At 43.7% G+C, this 25,373-nt stretch overlaps 1 protein-coding gene across 3 annotated transcripts in view; it reads left to right on the plus strand.

Annotated features, from left to right (window-relative positions):
- The window catches only part of AIP (aryl hydrocarbon receptor interacting protein), a 321,509-nt gene that overhangs the window by 27,048 nt on the left and 269,088 nt on the right, over positions 1 to 25,373 (plus strand). For all 3 annotated transcript variants that reach the window (XM_069628969.1, XM_069628968.1, XM_069628970.1), the window contains exon 2: positions 13,132 to 13,311. In XM_069628969.1, the coding sequence (XP_069485070.1) occupies positions 13,132 to 13,311 (180 nt within the window). The remainder of the gene's footprint in view (positions 1 to 13,131; positions 13,312 to 25,373) is intronic.

Consider the following 25,373-nt stretch of genomic DNA (forward strand, 5'->3'; position numbering starts at 1 on the left):
CCTGCATATCGTGAAGGACCACTGATCATATCGTGGAAAGGGTTGCATTGAAAGGTTTACATCAGTAGAAGTCCCCCTGATCCTATTTCTTAAGCGCTGAACATGATTATAGCAGTAGAAACATAATGAGAGAATTGACACAGTAAACCTTGGCGAAAAGCTTGATAAAAAGCAAATAATGTTTAGGAAGACAGACTGGAGGAGGTGGGATTTAAGATGTTTCTTGAAGAGATAGTGGGGCACAAGAACAAATATCCAGGGGGAGCGAATTGCAGAGTTTAAGGGCTAAGTGTTGAAACGAACGGAACCGTGAAGGCGCACAAGAAGGGACGAGGGACAGAAAGAAGAAACTGGGAGGAAGAGCAAAGATTGATTGCGAGAAGGATCATACAAAGAGACCATGGAGCAGAGATGAGGAGGGCCCAGTGCATGAATGCTCTTAAAGATTAGGCTTAGGCGCAGGAATTCACACCTTTTTTCACAGAGAGCCAGCAAAGATGCAGCAGATGATAAATATTAGAAGCAAAAAAGAATTTTGACTGAGGAATTGAGCATAGTGGGAAGAGAAGCATAGATGGGAGGACTTGTGGATGGAGAGCAACAGTAGTTAAGACGTGAAAGGACAATGTCCTTAGGTGTAAGAGAACAGGCAGAAGGAAAAGAGGGAGGAGCTAAAAGCTTATTCAAGGTTAAGTAAAGCAATTTTGTAGATGTACTCTGAGAACTAATAAGGTTTTGGAAATATTCAGCTTGAGCTTCTTTGAGTTGGAGCTAAAAAGATTGGAAAAGTACAGAAAAGGATAGGTGGAATTAGTGCAAGATTTTTACCATTTCCGCTTGGCTTTCCTAAGTTGAAATCGCAGATCTTTGAGCGAATCAGAAAGCCATCAGCCAGGTGGTTTTTCCCTGGGCTTGAATGGCAAGCAACAACACAAGGCATCCAAAGAGTTGGACATAACAGTGAAAACTATAGAAAACGACATCTACGCAAGATGTGCAAGAGTTGGCGAATTCTGGCAGGTGGGAAGAGATGGTTGCAATTAAAGCAGAGTGGTAAGATTCTGAATATCACGACACAGAAAAGATGAAGTAGATGGAAACTGAGCACAGGAGAAGATGGCCTGAAAGAAATGAAAGAGAATCAAAGTAGGCAAAAGTTCAATTGGATCCATAACCAAACCGTCGGCAGAGATGAAGCTAGATCTAAAACACCATCTTTTGACACCATGGGTGGCCGGTGAAAGGAGTAAATTAATACTGTAGGAATGGGTAGAAAAGATCAGAGAAGAAGGGTTGGAGGCGGGAGGACGAATGTTAGTCACCCAAGATATTAATAAGTAAAAGATGAGAGTAGCGATAGAAGGTAATCAAAGTCATCATAGAAAAATCAGCGAGAACCTGGGGGGGTAATAACTGGGAGAATGTAGTGAGGAGAGAAGAGTTTGAAATTATGGAAAAGAAAGGAGGGGCAAAAGGGAAGAGGGCGAGGATCCAGCGTGGATTGAAAATAATGCCAGAGCGTGTCAATCTGGGCACATGGGGGGAAAAGGAGAAATGAGGAGAGGTTAAAGTTGCAGGAGTAGCAGTGTCAAAATGATGTATCCTCGTTCCCGCAATGCAAATAAAGTCAAAGTTAAGAGAAAAAAAGATTCAAGACCAAGTTGGTTTTGGAAACAATAGAATGGGCACTCCAGAGCTTAAGGGTAATGGGGAGAGGAAGGGAGTCCTGAATGGAAGGAGACCAGATTATAGGGCAATTGTGTGCAGAAAGAGCATTTGAGTATAGAAGAGGAGATGGGAACAGGAATATTTATAGAGCGGAGCAAAGCATAAAAGAATGCACTAAGAATTTCCTGGTGAGCAAGAGTCAATGGTATACCTAATGGGTGAAAGTAATGGAAGGTGTTGAAGTGTTGCAAACCGGGAGTGAACAGGTGCAAACAGAGTATCTGTGCTCTTCAAGCGGTCGCCCTTTGAAGACGAACGCCCTAGGGGGTTGGCAAAGAACAAAAGGAGGAATCGCGTGAGCAAGTCACATGACGGGCCTCCACAGCAGGGGTGGGCGGGGCAATGTCAAGGCCTGGGCCCGCAGCAGTTAGGTGGTCGGATGGCTGTGCCGTGTTGCTCTTGTGCATACAAATAAAGTTAAAACAAACAAAACCAGCGAAAGTAAACCAAGTTTAGGGTTCCCACAAAATGAGACCATGGCCAGAGCCCTCCCTCCGTTCTCCCGCCTTTCTCACAACTGGGAATTCTGCCATAAAATTGGTTCTTTTCTCGACACCCTCCTGATTCCCCTCCCCACCCCCCCTCAGTTCTACAGGTGCTTTTTGGTGTGTAAACCAAGGATACCGCCCCTTGCCTGCGTCTCAGGGCCTCAAGTGCACCTGCATGTACAAGGTAGGGCTGGACAACAAGCTAAGCCCCAAAGCTTCCACCAGGATGCTAGCCACATGTTCTTCTCTACAGACTGGGTTCAATAGCATTCACCTTCCTTCTCCTTTAGGATCCTGTCTCAAAGTCCCACCATCCGAATCTAGTCTACCCCCTCGCCAAATTCTCGTAGCTTAGAGGACCTCTCCTTCTGCTCGCATTGTACCTTGGACGCCTGCATCATGCTTGCAGCTCCTCCCCTCTTCAGCTCCCTTATGTCAGACTTCTAACATGCCTGCTTCTCTTTACTAGTTCCTCCAACTCCTCTGCTGTTTCGCCTCTGCTGTTCTACTATTCCTCTTTTCACTCGAGCCTTCTCCTTTCCCGTCAATTCCGATTTCACTCCCCACCCCAGTCTTCATCTCCACTTCAGCCATTACCACTTCCACAACCTCCACCTGAAACCTCATAATAATATTCTACCGAACACAATATTCCCCACAAACCATTGACCACTGAAATATTTCCCACCATGAGAAATGGGGTCACTGAGCAAGCAAACATAACAATTTTAATTAGTTTGAGTGTTTCTCCCATTTGTATTTTAAAATCATTTAGCGCATTGGCCAATAAGCTCCATATGTCTGCCTTTCAAAGAGCAAGAACGATATGAGAAAGCCGGGTTTATAATTTCCAGCGGCCGGGAGCTAGTCTGCTCCTGCTTGCATTCTAGCAGAGCCTTCTTAGCTAGACACTAACACCTACCGGGAGCAACGATTCACTCTCCTTGCCCACTGGTGTCATGCAATCATACCCATCTGACATGTTTAATGCATCTGAAAGGAACATTAGGACACGTTTAGAAGACTCACGATGATGGGTCATAGAGAATGGTACAATGGTCATAGGTCGACACTGATGTTGATTTGCGATTCAGTATGTAATAGCTCTGTGTTGCACAGAGGTAGCTTCTGATGATGTTGGATACCCAGAAGCCCCTGCTTGACTCCTGCTCAACAAATCGTTAGTTCTATTCTGCAAAGTTTTACCAAGAAAGGCCATCATGTGATTTAGGAAACTAGCCTATGTACAGAATTTGCAGTGTTTACCAGCGAGTAAGAGATTGGCAATAATGACAGCAGGTTGGGTGTTGGAAAGCTTAAACACCCGGCAGGGTAACAGTACTGACTGGGTAGGGGATTTTTTATCATTTGACCGGGTATTTTAAATAGTGACAGCAGGGAGATGATTAGCATTATTGAGATTATTGTTAATATAGTTCACCAGGCTAGATTAAGCATAATTCTCATGCATGAAAAAATGAGGAAGCTTTTAAATGTTATTGCTCTGGTGTCCAGCCCAGACCAATCTCTGCAGTACACAGTAAAAATAACAGCAAACATGAATACTAAAAATGAAACCTTTTTACTCAAGTAACTAAGGTAAAACTGAAGAAAATTAAAAACACCAACTTTAATATTTAATTAAAATAAATTGTAAAGTAATGTGGTAGGTCAGTGTTAGGACTGATGAATACACATTGTTTCAAGGCATTTATTTTTGTCAACTTCAAAATCATCTTTCTCTAAATCTACAAGCGCACTTCTTATTCTTTAACAAAAAGATGCTTGTCACAATGTGTAAAAGTAATAAAATGTCCTCCGTCTGGAATCCTACTCTTAACCTAACCACTTTCCCCAGCTTCCAAAAGAAAACAAACAAAATAAATACTTTGTGGAACTCTGGAAAGGATGGCTGTTGGCTTCTGACCCCAACCCTATCACATTTTAGTAAAGGCCTTTGCCCATAGTTGAAGAAAGACAGTTCTTTCGTGGATTGGAAGGTTGTCCAGGTCCCTGTTCAGTCTTCATCCTTTCCACTCCGGGCTTCTCTCCATCTTCACTCCACACTGTGGGGCTTTCTCAGTGTCTCCCCACTCTGGGGCCCTTCTTCTTACTCCCCACTTTGAGGTGGACTCTGGCTCTCCCCCACTCTGGGGCTCTACTTATCCTCGCTCCCCTTGCTCTGGTGTATGATTCTCCTTTGCCTCTCACCCATCTCCCTTTCGAGTTGAGCCACTGCGCACCTGACTGGCACGAGCTGTGTTCCTTGGGAGGGGTGTTGCATCTGGTTGGCTCTCCTCCTGCTGCCGAGTCGCTTTTGTGACTTTTCAGCTGGGCTCTGCATTAGCCTTCTGGGAGTCTTCTTTGTTCTTGCAGCGTCTTTGGGTGTGCTCTTTCTCTCTCCACCCACCCATTCTTTTTGTGGCTTTCTCCACCCCCGCCCTCTCTTTTGGTGGCTTTCTCCACCCCGCCCTCTTTTGGTGGCTCCCCCCCCCACCCTCTTTTGGTGGCTTTCTCTCTCTGGACGCATTTACTCCTCTGTTATTGTCTGTTCCAGGGACGCTCCTCCTGTGGGCTGGTTGACTTGTCTCTCCTTAATCTTCACAGGCGATTGGGCATACCTAGGGTCAGAAGTCAAGTCAGCCATTAGTAAAGGGTGTACATGTTTATCTCAAAATCCGACCCCTACGTACCGTACAAAGGTGTTAGTGACTGGGGATAGTGACTTATACCACTGTTGGTGTCTTTGTCCTCCAGGAGAATCCTGTTTACCCTGTCCCCTAGTTGGTGTTAATTGTAGCAGGCTCGCCTCCCTAGTCCCAAAGAATCTCATTGGAATTGTCACAGTAGATTAAAGCAAACAAGATAAAACTGGTGGGATCATTATGATGTAGGGCTGGTGAGTGGCTGGAATGATGCTTGTGTGGCATGTGCGGAGGGCACTCGACTCCCACCCCGTACTCCTCTCCCCGCACACCTCTTATGAAAATGTTCAAGACAGGAAATATGTAACCGCAAATAATGGGATTTAGCTGGGAGTGGTGTGGTGGGGTTTCCAGTGTACTGCTAAATCACTTTCAGAATTATATTTTTAAAACGAATACATACATTTCAGGGTTCGATATTGAGAGGAGCATGGAGCTATTTAGCTCTTGCTTGCAGCCCACAAGAGACTGGTTAACTTGATACCAAACCGCTAACAAGGGCTAGTTTTCGCTCCCCAGGCCAACCAATCAAACCCAGCTATGTGAATGTGTCCCAAATGCACAGGGTTAATTTATAACTCAACATTAGTACACATATATACAACATTTAAAGCATAAAGAGTCATGCATAATGGTGTTATGTTTGCATTTAATGTAGAAGTATGATTTCCTGAACGCCTCCTCGTTCCCTGTTGGTATCTCCTGGTTGCTGCTTAATGCTGGAGGGCCTGGGGCTCCTTTTAGCTCCTGCATTTCGAGCCCTTGTTTTCACAGAATTTTCATTTTTAGACCATAAAGTAAAAATACACTTTGTTATATTTACTTCCATCATTAACATTTTTACTGTGCATATTACTATCCATGTATATTTATACTGTTTCAGCAGTGCGATGTGCACATTTTCTCACTAACTTATAACTACAGAGCTACACTCTGCAGTCTAACCCGGTTTTGCTCAGCCCCGTACACCTGAAAGCTTCCCATAATGCGAGCATCTGTGCGTGCTGTTTATTGTTTTTGTGTTCAGAGTAGTGTTTATTGAAAGCGAAATGCACACAAAGATAGTGCTTCTACAGCAATTATGCATGAGCTGGACAAGTCATGCATTTTAATTTACAAGTTCTGGTACTTTTCAGTTTTAAAAACGCAGGAAACAGACCACCAGGAAAAGCCTTTAATGGCAAACCAAGAAAGGTAGTTGTGCCTTAACCTTGTTTTTCCATTGACTTGTGTTTGGGCGGAGTCCTGGTTGGATACATATCCTGGGTCTCAAAGCTGGCCCGGTATCTCTTTCAGGGGATCTTCTCTAGTGTCTCCTGGGATGGGTTGTCACTGTCTCTCTATCTGTGGGATGTACATGCTTTTTACCACAACTGCCTTCTACGTTTGTCCATTATTTCCTGTGGAACGTTTTGTTTGAAATTATCTGAAACTCTTCCAAAAGACACTTTACAGGTACTTACCTGGACATTCACCTCTGGGTAGCTGGAGTTTTCGGTCCAGAGTCTGGATTTTTAGCATGTGCCCTCGATTTTAAATGTATTTGTAAAGTCTTTCATTCCACTACTGTAAACATGAAATAACTGATTACATTGTCCCACTGTAAGGTTTTACGGAATCCCTGGCCGATTAGTGTAATATGATAAAATAGGCCTAAATATATTCTTTCTTTTTGGTACCCTCTGTGTGCGTTTGCTGACGGCTATGACATGTAAACCTCTAAGCCTATTTGTTGTATGGTGTGCATTTGTATCATTCATGGGACCATGTGCGAGTTCAGGACTATTGTGATCATTGCTGAGCGTGGCTGTGTAAATCTAATGTTTTACTGTGTCTGCGCATCCCACTGCCCCCACCCCTCCCATCCATAAACTGTGTAGTGCCTATCACCAGACTGTGGTCTCACATGCTGCAGTTGGGCGCGAACGTTTTCATTGACCTGTCCTGTTTATACATAACCACACGACAAATTAATTCAAATGATTTTCTTTTTAAAGTTACCCGTTGTGTAACTGTAGCATAACTTGCAATTCTTTCTATTCCCTAGTGAGGTGGCTGACCTTACATAGCGCTGATGGGCCGCTTATCATCAAAGACTTGCCCTATAGCTAGTACATCAGTCACTACTGAGGTTTTTTCTATAAAAGGCACGCTTTTAAGAATTGCATTGTGTCACGTGCCTTACAAGTGAAATCTAATTAATTACTTTATTCTCTTTCCTTGCTTAGCGATTAAAAAGAAAAAAAAAATAATACAATATTTGTTTATTTGTGAAAACCCTCATTGGTTAGTGAACCATGTGAAATCATTTTACCATTTCAACATTACCAGGGGTAATGTGCTCAATTTGTCATGTCGTTTTTAGCAAGAGTACGGTTTTATCTTCTTGCAGTGACCATCCCAGTGGTCCTTTTATTTCAGAGACGGTTTGTCTTGGCATACCGGTTTCAGTGGTATAAAGGTTCACCACTTTCTTAAGGGCCACAGCACTATCTATAGTGCTGTCGATATGGACATCAGAGTTTTTTCAATGGCTGCTCACCGCACCTGTTGGTGAGAGAAAACGGGAGGTGGGGGTGGGAGAGAAGACGCATTCATTACTCAATAACTTGTGTCCCTGTTGTTAATATCTTTCTCCATTATTAATCATAAAAGTTCCTTACCCAAGTTACGTATGTAGCCAGAGACATTATCAATTTGGAATCGGGCGACTGTTTGCATTCTTTTCAGGCGCAGTTTCTTTTGCGTTCCTATTCACCCTAGGTCGATACAACAATCTATATCCTTTAGGTTTACTGAATGTCGGCAGGGTAAACACAAAGACGTTAGTTCGTTCTTTAACTTAATCATTCAGTGCAAACATTACTCGTGTGCCATGTCTCAACTCTACAGCATCTCAATAAAGGATGGGCTGTAGTGTCCAAACCACTCGTCAGGGTGTGCGTTTTACCGTAATTCGTGGGCTGTGCGGCTTACCTTTTATTCGTTTTAAGGTGTAGAAAAACCACTTTCCTTCTTAGAGAGCGGGTGGTCTCATCTCGACTTCGCTACACAGCGCGGCTCGTTTGTGATTCAATGAATCAAAGCAAAGACGCTTCTGCGCAAGTGAGCTTGGATTGTATAAGGGACCTGCAAACACCATATTGGAGTGTCTGCATGTGTCCGTAGTCTGCAATTATTGCAAATTCTTTTACTTCATGCCATTATTCCAGACTTCTGTCACCTGTGTGGGAACTAATACTAAATGTTATAAATGATTGCTGCATCATCTGTTAATTGTTACCGCAAGATGGTACTCATTCGGAAATTATTATTAAGTTATCATTTTTTAATCCATTACATGGTAATAGATGTAAGCAGTCATTGTTGCCCATTTTACTTTAGATAGTTCCCACAGGCTTCTGTTTAAGTGAGTTCTGTGCACTGATATTGTTAGACATGCTCATGGTACATTAGGGCAATGGTTCTTGTTGCTATAGGGGTTGCTGTAAATCGCGCCACTGTTATGAGGACGGGTCAAGATCATTCTCTTAAGTCGTCCTATGTACATTTTAGGGCAACACTGACTTTTACCTCCTCGTGATCAATGATGGATTGTTTTGTCAGCGTACTGATCTATGATGGCAGTGCATCATATTGTGAACCTGAGGGTTCCTAGATGGGAATACACTCGGGCTGCCAATTGCTTCTCATTTCCTATATATTTATAAACCAGTAACTCATATTGTACCAATGTGGTTGCCTATAGATACTCATCACATTGGACCTCATTCATTCTATGAGTGCTAGGGGTGTCACGGTATTGGTTTTATGGCGGTATGATAACCTTCTTGCCAAATGATGATCTGTCATGGTTATCGCGGTATAGCAGGTGGAGTTAACTAATCTTAAAAAATATTTTCTTAAAGGTCATAAATTGTCAGCATTTTGAAACTTGTCTATGCACATTTTTAGCTGATCCTCCAGGAATCTAAGGCGGCTGCAGATTTGGTCTTTCATGGTGCTCACTCGTTGATCACCTTGAATGAAAGAGTGACTAGTGGAAGTGTTAAAATGCACATTTTTAGCAATGAGCTTGCTGCTCAGTCACAGGTCATTGCTTTGAAAATCGGCCTCGACCTGCATTATTTTGGAACCAAATGGCATGGGCATAATGACCGCTCGCTGCGATCAGTCATGAAAGTTTGTTTTGATAATGCTTTAGCCCATTAAAGCGAGAAAAGTCACTCATGTGAGGTCTGAAAGCCCATGTCATTTGTGTTTCTTTTGTCAAAATGTCATAGCCAACACACACTCACCGAAAGGTTGCATATTGATCAAATCGCTATAGCTTGTTTACCATCTGCCTGATGTATTATAAAGGTCTGATGTTGGAGTCACCACTGACAATGTAATCCTAACGGGACAGCGTTCAGTGGGCGTTGTTGATTTCTTTCTTGATTCTTGCAATACATTTTCATTTACCTTCTTAAAGATAGTGGCACAAAAACATTTTGAAAATGAGTTAAAATACATATCGGCACAAATATGGCCTAGACCACCACACCACCGTGGCCCCATCATTACCATTTTACCCAGGTCTGAGCGCATTAGGAGCCTTGTCATTTGAGTTGAGACAGAGTAATGCTTTCATGGCTGGTGTCACAAATCGAGGATAGACCTGAGAAATATCTCGCCCCCGTTGCTCTGGATACTTCAAATTGAATGTAGAATCTGTCCTGCCCGCTTGAGTCCAGTGCCATATGCAGAAGGCAGGTTAAGGATGAATTGAAGCAACAACTCTAGTGCCAATGTGTAAATCTACACGGGTGGCAGTTTATATACTAGCACAAAGCACTGATAGGCCCAGTGTTCATACAGTCTACAGAGCTAATGTTTTTTGTGGACATGAATCAGAAGGGCATCCAGTTCATTCCCCCCTTTGAATTCTGGGATGTGTAGTTCCCCATCTTTCAAATTGGTGGGAAAACTAAATATCGACTGATCTTTAACCCAACTCTACTGATCACAGAGAAAGAGCGGTCACAGCATCAAAGCTGCATTTACTAATGTGGCCTCACTTTCCCTATGCTCTTGTCTGTTAAACGCCACATCCCACAGTGCAAGATCCAGAATGTGGAGCACTTGCTTATTGCACCCTTTCCAAATCAGATTGAAAAGCTCACTTAATAGCTGCAGGCCCTAAAACTGTATAACGGTATAAACAACGTTATGGTTATTATAGTTCAATTAAGCTGTTCACAGTATCTAGAACGGTATACAGTAATACTGTTACACCCCTAATGAGTACACCAAATGTAAATGGGTGTTAAATGTTACCCACATCGCAGCGAAATCTCGTGTCTGGTGGTGAGTCCAACAGGTGGTCTACTTTTCAAAGAGTGGCAAGTGCTTGCCAGCTGGTCTGTTTGTTTAAACCAATTTGATCCGTCTAATAGTTCTCTTCTGAACAGTAGGCTATGTAGGTTACCACCCCTTCTTGGTACAACAACTTTTTCTACAATGGTCCATGTAAAGTCTGTTGGGCCATGATGTTTCTGAATGAAATGCTCAACCATTGGAGCTGACAATTTCTTAGTCCGAATGCAGGATCGATGTTCAGCCAGTCTGGTCTTTATAGGGCGTGATGTCATCCTACATATCGAAGGTTGCAGGGACACATGATCAAATATATTACGTTGCTGCTGTTGCAGAAACGTTTTTTTTATTTTTTATTCCAAGGGTATCTCCACCCAATGTCAATTGATGTTGATCTGTGTTTGGGCATGCACTACATTGACCACACGGTACGTGGCCTACTGGTGCTGCCTGATTCCATAAGGTGTTCTGTTCCTGTTCTTTTGGTTCTTTGTATGTGTGCATTAGGGAGTCCCGAAGATTACGTAGTCTTCTCATAGCAAATCTCGGCTTCTCCAGCAGGGATTGTTCTACATTCACGATTGGCCAAGTCTTAATAATTTTTTTATTTTATTGACCATTGGCGAAAAACTGAACTGCTGTGATCGTTTTGCTGGTTTCTGTTCTCCTACCATGTTGTTCCAAGGTTATATCCCTAGGGATATTTCTGGCTCTTTTTCGAGCTTGTACATGTTTAGGGTAACCCCGGCATAGTAATTTATCTGCCAGATTACAGGATTGTTTTTCATAGTCGCAAAGGTTGGACAGTTCCTCCAATATCCGAGGAACTGTCCAAATGGGAGAACTTGATGGATGGTATCTATTGAAAAGAAGCAAAGCGTTCCGGTCTGTTGGTTTATTGAACTGTACTCCTGATCTCTCAATTTGCTGCCTTCAAATTTAAGTCCTGAAAGTTAATACCCTCTGTGCTGTGTGTCTCTGTGAAGGTGAGGAACCTATTCTGGACATTTAGCCAGTTCATAAAGGTGTTCAGTTACACCTCATTTCTATTCAATACCATCAGTACATCGTCAATATACCTGGACCACAAATCGATTTTAACAGACCGGGGATTGTTGGCATAATAAATGACTGTCTTCAAAATGTGCCACGTCAAGGTTAGCCAGACTAGGTGCAAAGGTGGCACACATCGCAGTCCCAGATATCTGTTCAAAACCTTGATCTTCATAGATGAAATAGTTCTTGGTGAGATCAATCCCAGCTAGTTGCATGATAAATGGAACATATATTGGTTCAATTGTATGTTGAGTGTACCTACTTAATTTGCCGTATCAGATATATACGTGTGACTTTATTTAAGTGTATATCCTTTTCAGTATACTTGTGCAGGGTGTTTTTCTTTGTGTTTGTGTCGACTAACCTCCTGACCCCTGAAGTAAAGCCTGACTGCTTTATCCTTTTGGTTGGATTTTGTTCGTTCTTCCTTTAGGTGTTTGCAAAAATCTCCCCAACTGGAAGGCAGTAAAGAAAGAAGAGCAAGGAAGGAATACGAAAGGATTCATTATTTGAGTGTGAATCAATGCTTCTGCAGTCTCTGAACATTCCCTCCCCCTATCACTTTCCTAGCCACTCGGTTATGAAAACGTCACCCACCCCCGAGCCTCTCCTGCATGTATGCCCAGAGTTATGACAGGATTGCAAGTATCTCATGGAGTGCCTTGAAATCTGTATGGGGCAGGTTGTGAAGCCAGTTGGTCCGCAAGGGTACAGATGCTTTTGAGGTCCCTCTACTGTGGACTTGCTTTAAAGGGGCAGGGCAGTGCTCTTGCAGTCTGTGTCAAGCCTCCGCTGACTAAATAGGGTGTGGTGGGGTTGACTAGACAGCCCCTGCAAATTCTTACAAATCCCGCTAGACCTGCTGAGTTGCTTAGTTTTAATACTCGCCCTAAGAGAAATGCATTCGACTCATGGTAACAGATGGCAACATGTTTACCTTCGCTATCCGTAACATGGTGCAAGTAACCATGAGCACACTTCATATCTGGTGCAATGCTGCCACTCCAAGTAAAGTCACAGTGAATGTTTATCTGCCATTTACTGCAAACAGTTTGTTTGAAGTAAATGTCAAATACGTTTCAAACATCCCCATACGCTCCAGCAGGGTAGAGTGCCCTGCAAATGGTACTCGTCCTTCATGAAAGCTCCTCGCCAATGCGAGTGGGCTAGTAGATTTTGCAGCGTCTGCTAGGGGATCCTCCCCATCCCATCCCTTTCCCCAGCTTTGCGTAGCAGGTGGCAGCTTTCAGCAGTCATGGAGCCCCCCCCACCCCCAACTTTACCGCAAGAGTCACAGGGGATTTTGTTACACTAGGCTCCAGCATACATGAGGGCCACAAAGGCTGAACAATTCATTTGGTTTCTTCATTTAAATGCATGCAATTGGTCCTTCTTTAATGGCACAGTCAAGTTTAAAAAAAGAAAATTCTACCAGAGGAGTTCCCAGTAGTTAAACACTGGCTCAAGCATTTCTTACAATATACATTGTCTTTTCCTGAATGGCAGATAATGATGAATGGTGTGTTCTGCTGCATGGCTGTTATGTTTCTTGTTTTAAAATTGTTTGTCCTTAATTCATTTTTACCTTCTTTTCATTGTTTTTCTTTCTTCTGTCATTTCTGCTCTCTTATTGTCCATTTTCTCATGTTTACTCCCTTTAAATAATTTTCTATCTGTTACTTTGTTAATTTCTTTTTATGCTCTTGCTATCCTTAGTTTAATTTCTATTTACATTTCCCTCTTCCCTGTTATCCCTAATCTTTCCTTCTGATCTATTCTGCTGCACATTCTCCTAGGCGACGTTTCACTATAGAACCCTGAAGTGTGACCCTCAGAGGACACTGATCGATGACAGCCGGACTCAGGGGAAGCCTATGGAACTGATCATCGGTAAGAGGTTTAAGCTACCAATCTGGGAGACCATCATTTGCACCATGCGAGAAGGCGAGATCTCAGAGTTCTTGTGCGACATCCAGGTAAGAGCAAGCCAGGCGAGTGTCTATGTATTCTGCACCATCTAATATGTGTAACCTACAAGTTACTTTGTGATGCATAGTGAGGGCTGTGGTTTTCTTCAACATGTGGAAGGGAGAGATATAATTATTCTTGTGTTTATTCAGGTAATGGCCTGGGCGGAGGCCATTTGGATCATGAGGAAAGGTTACAGAGCCTGATCCAGAGGGTTGTGGGATGTTGCTGCTTGTCTAGAGGGACTTGCAATACCCAGAATGCAGACTGTAAAATGTCTCCAGTGTATGCAAGGATTAAAATAAGGATTTAACTAGCAGCAGCTGAAAACCGCTCCTCGGTGTTTGGCACCACTAAGTAAGCAGGAGCTACCTCTGGGGAACCAGAAACTGGAATGTAGCGTTCCGCATATCAGATGCAAACTGTAACTTTGTCAATTTTATATGACCAATTATTCTTTAAATGGCTTCCTGCTTTGTTATACACATTTCCAAACGCACAGATGTATTGTCGGGTAAGTATGAATGTATAGCACCAGTTGGCTTCAGGAGCCATAGCTGTTGATGTTTAGCCAACCAGGCTCTCGAGCAATATGTCTCCCAGCAATTTCAAACCCTGCTATGGCACCCTTAACCATTTATCTTCCTTTTGTACTCTGAAAGAGAATCCAATCTGTGGATTTATATTTAAAAATGTTTCCACAAATGGCATGGTTGGAGAAATGCATGTATCTAGATGGGCGTCCTCACTGAGGAAAAAGACAAACTGGATATGGTGGAGGTGTACTATGGGTGCCTGCTCCAAAATGTCCTGCGGGAAGAAGCAGCCCAGGTTGGTTTCCTGTCCGATGCCCAGCTTCCTCAGATTATGGAAAAGGGCAGGGAGGAGCTAGTAGCTCCAATATCACAGGCAGAGGTTGAATGGGCAATGCGTTCGCCGTCTGTAAACAAGGCCCTAGGCCCTGATGGCTTCACCAATGTCTATTCTAAGGTGTTTTGTGTCACCTTCACCCCACATATGACTAAGCTTTTCAACTTGTTTCTTGAATGGGAGAGGGTCTCTACGTCCATGCCGGAGCCTGTGACATTCTTGCTGAAGGATACCAAAAATCTGGCCTTGCACATGCCGACAGCCCTGCTCAATGGTGAAGCGAAAATCTATGCCAAGATTCTGGTGGAAAGACTGATGCGCACACTCCCGATTATAGTGGGACCTGACCAGAAGGGAATCGTCGGGCACCGAGATACGAGCAATAACATTTTGTGGTTGATTAACCTGATGGACTGGGGGCATAGAAGAAAACAGTTTGATTAACTTGACGCCCATAAGGCATTTGAGTCCATAGATTGGGACTACATCTGATAGGTGCAAGTGTCTTTGGTTTTGGAGAGATCTACTACGATAATTAGACTGAACAGACTTCCCTTCCCTGATAGCCATCAAGAGAGGAACTTGACGGGTTTGCCCCCTATCCCTGCTTATTTTTGCACTTGCGGTTAAGCCACTGGTGTGTGCATTTGGGGATAACAAGGCCATTCGGGAAGTACGTTGTGGCACGTCTCAGCACAAAATTGCGTTATACGCAGATCCTAAGCAGCATTACAACCACTCTGCCAGCGCCCTTGCAGGCTCTCAGCGTGTTCGAAGGAGTTTCGGGCTTTGCTATCAATGGGGACAAATCGCAGGGCTTGAATGTTTCGCTTTTCCTAGAGGATTCGTGCAGATGGAGGGAATGTCACAGATGTGACAAACAAAGGTTCCCATCGACTACTAAGGCATCCGGATACCCTACCTCCTACTGTTCACTCTATCTATGAGGCAAATATCCCTGCCTTGTGGAAGGCGTGTGAAGATTTAAAACTGTGGGAACAGCAAAAGGTGTCCTGGTTAGGGGAGGATTACGGTCCCTTGGTCACGAGATTGTTGTATGCTTTTCAGACCTTACCTTTGGAAAGTACCACACTCAGGTTTAATGCGCTCCAAGGTAAGATATTGGCATATGTATGGGGAAAGAAATCACGTATCCAGAGGACATTAATGCTGCAGTTCAGTTGTGGGGGGGGGGTCTGGGTGTCCGGATATCAAAAAATAATTCCTTGCAGCCCAAATTGCGCATCTGTTCGACTGGGTAGCAAAACCGGGGCAATGATTTGGCAGGTCTTTGAACAGGAAGCTACAGCCCAACATTTGGTGCACCTGCCGTTTCTATGCATTAAAGCATGGGCAGTAGGAGGGGGATCTCCTATACGCAATAAAGATCACATTTGAACACTGGGACAGGGTCCTGAGGTTGTTTGGGGTGCCCCTGAGCCCGTTGTCTCCGGTTTTACATAATGCCGACTTTTCCCTGGGAATGCCTAGGACTGAATTTGAAGCTTGGGAGGCGCAATGACAGCCGACTCTTGCGGCTTTAAATTCGGGAACCAGGACACTGACCTTCGAATGAATGCAAAGCCGTGTATGTAGTGGGTGAGGGTGAACGGTTTCCTTATATTCAGCTGAGGCATTGGACATCACACAAATGGACCCTAGAGGCGGCCAGTATGGCGCCAAGAAGCTAGAATTGACCCTCAACAAGGGTTTGAAGAAAAGGGTAACCAAGGTCTTCCAGCACCTGCAAGGGAACCTACTGTCGGATAGATTTGCTTATGTGCAAAGATAGGAGGAACTGGGAGTGCCATTCGAACAGATGGCTTTGGGACCACATCTGGAGGAGGACCAGAAGTCCTCAAGATGTCACGATTGGGGGGAAAACACGTTTAAAAATTGCTGTCAATGGTATCGAAGACTAAGCAAATTGGGTCCTAGGCTTTCTCCATTGTGTTTGAGAGGCTGTGGCATGGAGGGAGATCTGGGCCCTATGTGATGGGGATACTCTGTGATAACGACATTCTAAAAAGAGATGTTGTCCCATATCAAGGACATTACTGGATGGTGTGTGGCTCCACCCTCCCTGCGTCTTACCCACCCTGCGGAACCTGTTCATTTTGGTGCTGGGCAATGTAGACCCTGAGAGGGGGGATAGCTCCTATCAGGATCGAGAGCATCCCAGATTACCCACCTGCTGCAAGCGATTAGACGTGACAATTACTAGTCAGTGGAAAGACCTCAAGGGCCTGCCGATAGCTTACTTACTGGTGGACAAATGTTTGTCAAGGGTTGGCAATGGAGAACATCTTGGCCCTTATGCTGGGGAAATTCAAGCATTATATGCATGTGTGGTCCCCATTTATTGATTTTGTGAAAGCTGGATAGCGGTTGGTCTTCAGGCAGCTACTTTTTAAAGCACTTTGTTGCTCTGTAGTGACACTGCATCTCGATGCCTGGGGCAGGGTGAAGGATGTAATGTGACATTCTTATGGGATGAGTGGATAGACTTGGCTTTGTTTTGTTTGTTTGAGACATGGCTAGATTTTTCCCATGTGGCCCCTTCATCTTTTGTTGCTGTGTAATACCTAGGGTCATCCTTTCCAACCTGGGATTTATAGTGGTCAAAGAGGAGCTTTGTTACTTCTCTTCTGCTGTTTTTGCTTTTATCCTGTTTCTATGTTTTGGCCTTGATGCTTGTCTGTAACGCCATGGGTAAGTTGAAAATGCCAAAATAATGCTTGTAGATAAAATAAAAAATATTTGTTCTTAATTTCCATTTCTTGAATCTTTGCTATTTTTGAAAAGTACTTTCATGCAATAAGAGGGTGTGTCGGCCAATATCCCTCAGTGAGGAAAATGAAGAAAGGACGGTACAACATGTACACATGCAGACCCCTTGTGTCCCCTGTGTGTTGGACTCCCCTAACCTTCGGGCTAATTTTCTGTAAAAGTTAATAGTCTGGACCAAAAATGCACTCCATGGATGTGCACGATGAGGTAAAAGCTTTGCTTTGAAGCCTCTTATCACTATTCCCTGCTCCCAGCTAAACGTACTGCTCATCTCAGAAGCCCACCTCCTGTAAACTTGGGTGAGTCTGCAGACCTTAATAGCAGCAATCTGATTTGACTTGCAGCTTATTTAACCCCTTAAGTGTTAAGGATGAGTATGCTTATCCTTGTTGCATGGACTTGATTAAAGCTTTTGGACTGTTTACCTAGGTGTCCAGTTCTCTTCTAAAGCTCTCGTTGGTTTCGGTGCAAATGGTGGTGCTTGCACTAGACGTTCCAAAACATTGCTAACAAGAGAGAGGGAGAAAAGGTGTTTGGAAGCAGAATATTGGGTTGGCCTGGCAACTCTTAATGCTTGTTGTATGAAAACACCAAACCTCTATTTGTTAATTTGAGCCTGCTTCTGTCGTCATAACAACCAATGGGATGTTGTGATGCACGACATGGGTTAATCAAGTATTAACCTAAGGGATGTTAGGCGCCATCAAGGCAAAGGCTTGTTAGTGCTGGTTGTTGCTTCCCACGCTGACGTATGTATTTATCTTTGGTCAAGGTCGTTTTTAAAGGTGCCCTTGCTCGTAGTGCAGATTTCCATGAAACTCGTTTTTAAACCGTTTTTAGACAAATGTTTAAGTGCTCTAAACTGTTCAATTTGGATTTTACATTCCCGCACTCATGCAGGCTCTCTATCCGTTCTACTGATTACTATATTGCCCAGGAGGCACTGCTTCTTAGAGTGTATATATTTGGCTAAGGGCACGTCAGCGCTGGTGTGTCTGCAAGGCAAGTGCCTGGGACGTGTCGGGCATACATCTGACTTTCTCTGCATAATTCAGAAGGTATTGGCTGTCTGGGACTTAAATTCTTCGGAAAGTTTGTGTCCTGAATGACACTTGCTCCCTTACTTATCAGGATATCTTGTATGTTCTTGGCTTCTGGTCTGTTCATGTCCCACGCTGAGCTTACTGTGTCTCCATGTCAGATTGTGCATGTAGACGTGGCGCTGTGCACCTCTTTGCTGGATGGAGCTTGGGCACGTTCTGCGATTAATGCTTGCACACTATCTCACTACAGATTTTTGCTAGCATTTCAAAGACTGTCAATAAGCCTTTTAATACTATCGATTCGGTATAGCTCATGAGATATTAACTTGTTAACAGGCAAGTTGCCCTCTGGCTGGTTCTAGTAACGTATCTGTTTTGAACATAACCTCTGATCCTGCCATATTACCTTGTAAGGATCTGCCTCCCTCAATTTCATATACTTGGGCTCCAGTTGGTGCTAAAATAAACATTGTAACAATCTAAGTCCACCTGTGACCTTTCCTCCTGCTGCTCCAAGAACAAACATCTTGCATAGTCTACGAAGGATAAATAATCCTTTTATACCGCCTGATGATGCCTATGTTACTATCCTTCCTTCTGAAGCAATTAAAGATATGCCACTTATCCTTCAGATAGTACTTCCATCACCTGATTTGTTAATTGGGGATCTCTTCTATAAACCTGAGGAACTTCCATTTGAAAATGACTGTTAAATACTACAGTCGTTGGTCCAACATGCTGTGGAATTAGCAGATTTTATCCCGGAAGTAAACTTGGATATGCTAGCCCTTGCGAGGCTTGGCTTAATGTGACTGCTGCTCATGCAGCTACACACGCTACTCCTGATGACTACACTCTCTACTCCTGATGGTTATAATATTCTTACGGCTGATCGGAGATGGTGGCATAGCACTTATTTATAGCGACTCACAAAAGCCTTTTTCCAGTTCCATGCTGATTGGTAGTTTTGGGTCTCTACTAGTTGAGCTTAATGTTGACCGCAGTACTTCAGTTAGTATTCTTTATAGACCCCATGAAATAACTTTGGAGTTTGAAGAACAGTTACTTGCTCTTCTAAATAACAACATGAAGACCAACTCTCATTTCCGGTTAGAATGTTGGTGGAAACCAGTGCTTCAAGAGCACCGAAGAGTGAAACAACTTGTAGGTCCGATTTATTGTATGTCACGAGATTAAACTCGAACACTGCTACACCTAATGAAGGAAATAATGTAAACTGGGTTCTCTCCCATAATCTTAACATCTCACTATCCTCTATTGATCCCTGTCCATGGTTTGATCACCGGCTTATATCTTTTGCGTTGCTGCTTTCAATGGCAGCACTGCTGGGTGATTCTAATCCTAGAATCCTGAAAAGGGTTAGGAATTTGAAAAAGCTCATCCCCATGGCCATTGCCCCTTTAGTTCTGCCAGGTCTCTCTAAAATCCATACGATTGGTGACTAATGATCTAGCTGAGCAATTTCAAGCAGTTTTACATGGGGCAACTGAAACGCTTGCTCCTCTGTGACGTAAAACTGACGCCAATAAAAATACGTGGTTTAATGACATCAAATTCAGGAAAGCGAAAGGATTGTGCGACAGAGCTTGGCAGAAAAACCCTTGTACTGATTCCTTGCTTTCCTATCGGAAGTCTGTAAACGGGCTATTTTTGTCAGCCAAGCAGGCTGACTATAACCGCAGAATCTCTAAAGCTCAATCCAGTTCTAGAGAACTGTTCTTAATCCTTAGAGAGCTGGAGGGAACGACAAATCTGAAGGCCAAAACTGATACTTATGCCTGCTGTCCAGATATACAAAACGAGTTGGTGAATAAAATCTCTTAATATGTTAGTGCGCGGTACAAATGGCCTTTAACATTATCACCACAAAGTGGTCCCCTGGCGCTCTGGCGGCTCTGAAAAGGGGAGGAGAGGGGGTGGGGTTAGTGGGAATCGGCTGGAAGAGTGCAAGAGAGCGGTGATGTGATGTTGGCAGCCTCAGCCCGTTGGGTCCGTTGGCTGGGCTTGGGGTGTTTTGCGGTCTATAGTCGTCGTGTGCTGTTGTGCAAGTCTGTGTGGTTTGTTTTGTTGTTGCATTGTTGTGAAGTTTGTGCGGATTGCTGCGTTTTAGGCTTATGGTTGTGTTTTGGTTAGAGGTTGAGAGGTGTATGCAGAGGGTTGGAATTGTTAGTTGGTTGGTTGGCATTGCTGTCCTAGCTATTATGGGATTCCATCTAGGTGCAGCACATGCTGACATTCACATTTCTAACCAGATGCCACACAAGCTAAAGTTAAGAATTCTGAGTGAGGTTCATGCTAACAATCACATTTCGGTCTAGATGCGGTACAAGGTGAAGTTCAGAATTCTAGGTGTGGTGCATGTTAAGAATAACATTTCTATCTGGGTGTGACGCAAGCTAAGGTTAGGAGTCCTTGGTGAGGCACATGCTAACCATCACAATTCTATCTAGATGCGACGTAAGCTAGGGTTCAGAATTCTAAGTGTGGCACATGCTAACAATCACATTTATATCTAGATGCGACGAAAGCTAGGGGTCAGAAATTCTCAGTGTGGCACATGCAAATAATCACATTTCTATCTAGATTTGGCACAAGCTAAAAATAAGAGCCTTGAGGGTGGCAAAATCACGTTTCTATCTAGATGCGACGCAGGCTAGGGTTCAGAATTCTCAGTGTGGCACATGCTAACAATCACATTTCTATCTAGATGCGATGCAAGCTAAAATAAGAATCCTGAGTGTGGCACTAGCATATGCAACACAAGGGAACATTTATAATTCATTTACAGAGGTCACAAGTTTCCTAGGTATCTATTGTTTGTCTATGGCAGTCTAAGATAAGGAAGGTAAGGTAGAGTGACGGGCTTTCTGGATTAGAGTGATTGCTCTACACCCACCCATGCCACACTCAGTTATGTTTGGGTCTGCTGGCTTCCTTTGCTTCCCCTGCTGACACTTCTTGGAGCCGCCTCTGCTGGAGCCGCCCTTTGCCTAGGGGCCCTTAGCCAAAGGGCTGCCGGGCAGAGGGCTGCCCTGGGGTGTCCTTGATGAGGGTGCAGGGCACCAATCGGGGCCGCTCAGAGGTCCAAGGGGCGGGGAATGGAGGCCCGGGAATCGTCAGGGCCGTGGGGGAGAGCCCTCTACAGCCTCTCGCCACGTGCTTTTTAAAGCACAAAATTGCATCTAAGTTCCTAAAATGGGGAGCTGAGGGTCGCGCTGCTCTCATCTGGTGTGGGGTTTTCAGAATATCAACAAGCAATAATTGTGCATAAAAAGCTGCTTGACATTCCGACATTTGACGCATCTAGAGTATCTCCTGTGTTCCATCCATAGATCAACCCAGGTTTTCCTTTTGTCAGGTTTCAGAAGACCAAGTCTTCACTTGTATAAACAACATGAAACTGACTGCTTGCTTGGGTGATGTATGTCCAGCACATATTCTGAAGGACTGCTTTGACTTCCTCCTTCCGGCAGTAACTCCTCCTTTTTGGATTTAAGTGTTTGTTTCCCTTAAGGAGACCTGTACTACCCCTCCTGCTCAAGAAGGATAATCTAGACCCTGCAGTGGCCCATAATTATAGGCTCATAACAAATGTTCCTTTTTGATGAAGATTCCTTTTAGAATTGCCTATGTGCAACTGTTGCAACTGCAGGAGTTAATTGAGGCACAGAATTTACTAGGGGTGCTAGTCCGGGTTCAGAGCAAAACATGGAACAGAAACTGCTCTGCTCGACTTGAAATCTAATATGGCCAACCTCATTGACAACGGCTATACTGCCTTGATTATGCTGTTGGATATTTCTGCGGCTTTTGACCTTGCTGATCATTCACTACTTGTAAAAAGATTGGCTGAGATCTCTAGATGCCCAGAGTGCTGCAGCATGGATTAAGTCTTTCCTGGGGCCTTGGATCTTTGAGAGTTGTGGTGGATGTCTTCCAGGCATGTTCTGTTGAACTTTGTTGTGTTCCACAGGGATCATGTTTATCCCCCTACTCTTCAATATTTAGATTTGGTCGCTATTTGACTCATTGGATGGCACCGGCATCATTTATATGAATTATGCCAATGTTTTGCAAATGTTTTTGGAGTTGTCTGATGATCCTGATCCGCAGGCGATTAATCGGCTCTATTCTATGGTTCAGTCTTGGATGGTGGTTAATTCTCTCACGTTTAAATGGTAAGACCGAGCTACTAATAGTCAGATCTGGTCCAAGGTTGAGGAAAATGGACTCTTGATACAGACAATTTGTGATCTCTGGTTGTTATCACTGTGGCCTTCTTTTTAAAATACCCTGGGAGTTTATTTCTATTCCCAGTTGTCAATTACTAAACACACTGATCAGCTTCGTTCATCTTGTTCTTATATCCATATATTATTGAGCCATATCCGTACATACTTAACTTTGAAGAACAGGGCCCTGTTGGCCACGGCATTTTAATTGGCTCAAGGCTCGATTGCTGCAATAGTCTTCTGACGGGTACCTCTAAGGCTAACTTAACCAAATTACAGATCTTACAAGTTATTGACCCTAACTCAGAAATGTATTCAGGGTGTTGCCCCTCGATATCTTGCTAACCGCCTGTAAATCGAGCCACGCACTAGAACGTCGCGCTTGATGACAGTTCCTTGCTTTGCCAATCTGCTTAATTAATTGCAGGTGTACCAGATTCGACATATGGGCCCCAAAGTACTGGAGTAATTTTATCGCTTTAACTTCTGCCTTCGTCACTTCAGGATTTTACCTGCCTACCCTGTTTAAAATGAGCTATAGTTTTATTTTTTATGAAAGATTTGGAGTAACTCGTTTTAATGTTTCTGTATTTTTTTGTTTGTCAGGTACTTGTATTGTTTTTTTGTCAGTCTGGGTGCCCTGAGGCCTGTGGGCGTGTGGTTCCTTATGTAAGCATTAAAATAGATACAATTAAATAAATGTGCCCCTCTGCAGCAAGCAAGTTAGGACCTCACAAATGTTTCCTCCATCTCGCAGCCTATTTTCCTGTTTATTTTCTTGACGACCATGTGCAATGTGATTGACTGCTGTACCTTTGTACTTATGTCCCTTTTCTGTTTCTTGGACTCTACTCTCAAGATGGGCGGCACAGCGTGCAGCCTCTTGACGCGCAGGCCTTTTGTGAATTTTTAACCCAGAAGCTCTGCAGGCCAGTTGGAGCCCTTTGTAAATGAGTGGTGCTTGCTACAACAATAAAAGGCTTTTGCATACAGTGTTCCTTCCTTCCAAGGAAGCAGGAACTTCAGAAAAGACAAGCCAATCTGCAATGTATTAATGCAGGCCAAGTGTTTATCTGTAACATGTGGAGGCATATACAATATTGCATCCTGTACGTTGTTTTTCTTCCTCATCGACCTAGAGTGTAGCCTAGTGAGGTCATTGCTGTGACAAGTCTCCAGCGGTCGGTAGGGTAGTCATTCCTTTGTTTTTGTTTTTTGCTTTAAGCAGCGATTTTTCTGTTACTGTAAAAAACTGCTTTCTCTTTTATGAAGCACAGCTTTTTCTTTGTTCTATCTGGAGTTAGGCGCTAGGTAGCCTAGTGGTTCAGCGCTGTGAAGTGCTGCCATTTCTTGTATCCTGGCACTGTTCCTAAAATGTTATTACATTTTCCTGCCCTAAATATCCATTTTTTTCTGTGTTAAGTAAGAGGTGGCCATCTACTCTGCATGCTTCACTTAGTGCTAAGGGAAGTTATTTAAAATAGTTGCATGTTAATTGTAGCACTCAACGGATTCCTGCAACACTGACCTCAATGTGGTAAGGTAGCTAGTTAATACGTCAGTTTCAAACATCCAGTGCATCATCTCTGTCCCAGGCTTGAATTCCAGCTCAGCTGACTCAGCCTTTTATACTCCTGATTTGCACTGAGTTGGTTAATAGCAACACCTTTTTACGGTGCTCCATTGGTAATAGCAAGCATATTATTAAAAATACATTAATTGTTCTAGCACTGGAAGTTTTCATAGGGAATTTTGCTAGTATTCCTTACACTATTGTAAGGAAGGCATGGTATCAATGTGAGACGGATCCAAGTGACCACAGTTCAAGGTTGTTTATTGAACTTTATCAAGGGTGTGAAAAACACCTATCTAGACCTAAATCTAAGATGGCAGCAAGCTACGACCATTGGAATAATAATAATAATAATGCAGTCCTAGTGGAGGATTGTCAACATTAAAAAGGCCTATACAAAAAAAACATTGCCAATCCTTACCGCTAATTTGCAAACAGTGTGGATGAGTGTTATGAAAAAGTGTTCACAACACAGGATGTTCTGGACGTTTTTAGCATGGGACAAGGTGGTTCACTGGAGCATAGCACACTTTTGGGCTTCTTCTGCACGAGGATACAAGCCATTTTACCAACTTCAGGGTCTTCTGTGCCCAAGTCTTTTACATTCAGTCTCTTGATTCAGAGGGCCTAATGTACCAAAAACAACAAAGTTCCTTTCCAAATATTGAATCGGGCGATTCACTCTCCACCCCAGATTCCCCTTAGCCAGGCTCGGACCAGTTTTAGTTTGCAGGCATCCCTCAGTCGGGTTCAATTTGCCAAAGCAATATCTTCTCAGGTGACTCACAGTTCACCCCGTATCCCCCTCCTCCGGGCTCGGATCCCCTTTTATACAATTAGTCTCCCTCAGCTGGGCGAAGACTTTCGAAGACTTTCGAATGTGCTCAGGATTTAGCTTTACCCGCTGCAGGACCACTTCGATTTCACAGTTCAACTATTCTCACACGCTCAGTTGGATACCAAATAGATCTTGAAGTGAGCATCCACGTTGCTCCGGACCACTCTGTGTCTGGCACCTATTTCGGTTTCATGAAGTTTATTTAAATAAGAGTTATCTTTCCTCCTACAATGTTGCCGCCTGCAACCTTGAGCAGAACACATTCCGGTCTGGTATCAGTCTCTGACTTGCCGGCTGTGCTGAATTCACTGGTGCTTTGTTGTCGGAGCCCAAGGACCGTACCACGGCAGCAATTGCTTCTCCCCGCCTTGGGTATCAGTTGGGTAGGGCCCCTTGTACTGTACCGCCCCTCACCCCCCTTTTTGATAAGCTGTAATTCCCGGTCTTATGTTTCTTTTCATCAAGGTCTCTTGAAAGTCGCAGTCCTTCTCGGAGAAGGTCAAGGGTAGTTCCCTCCTTGCAACCCCTCTTGTCTCTCCGCCTTTCTCCTCGGTTTAAACTCCCTTCTCTGAATTGCTGCTTTCTCAAGCATTTTGCCTTTGCTCGGTGTGTGCTTTCGTGCTACGCCTTTATCTGAGAGATGGAAGTCAGGTGTGTAATTGCCTGACTCTTGTGTTGGGACATGTCGGGTATACGGCTCTGG

This window comes from Ambystoma mexicanum, chromosome 12 (genome assembly GCF_040938575.1).
Source record: "Ambystoma mexicanum isolate Mex_15411 chromosome 12, UKY_AmexF1_1, whole genome shotgun sequence".
NCBI lineage: Eukaryota > Metazoa > Chordata > Amphibia > Caudata > Ambystomatidae > Ambystoma > Ambystoma mexicanum.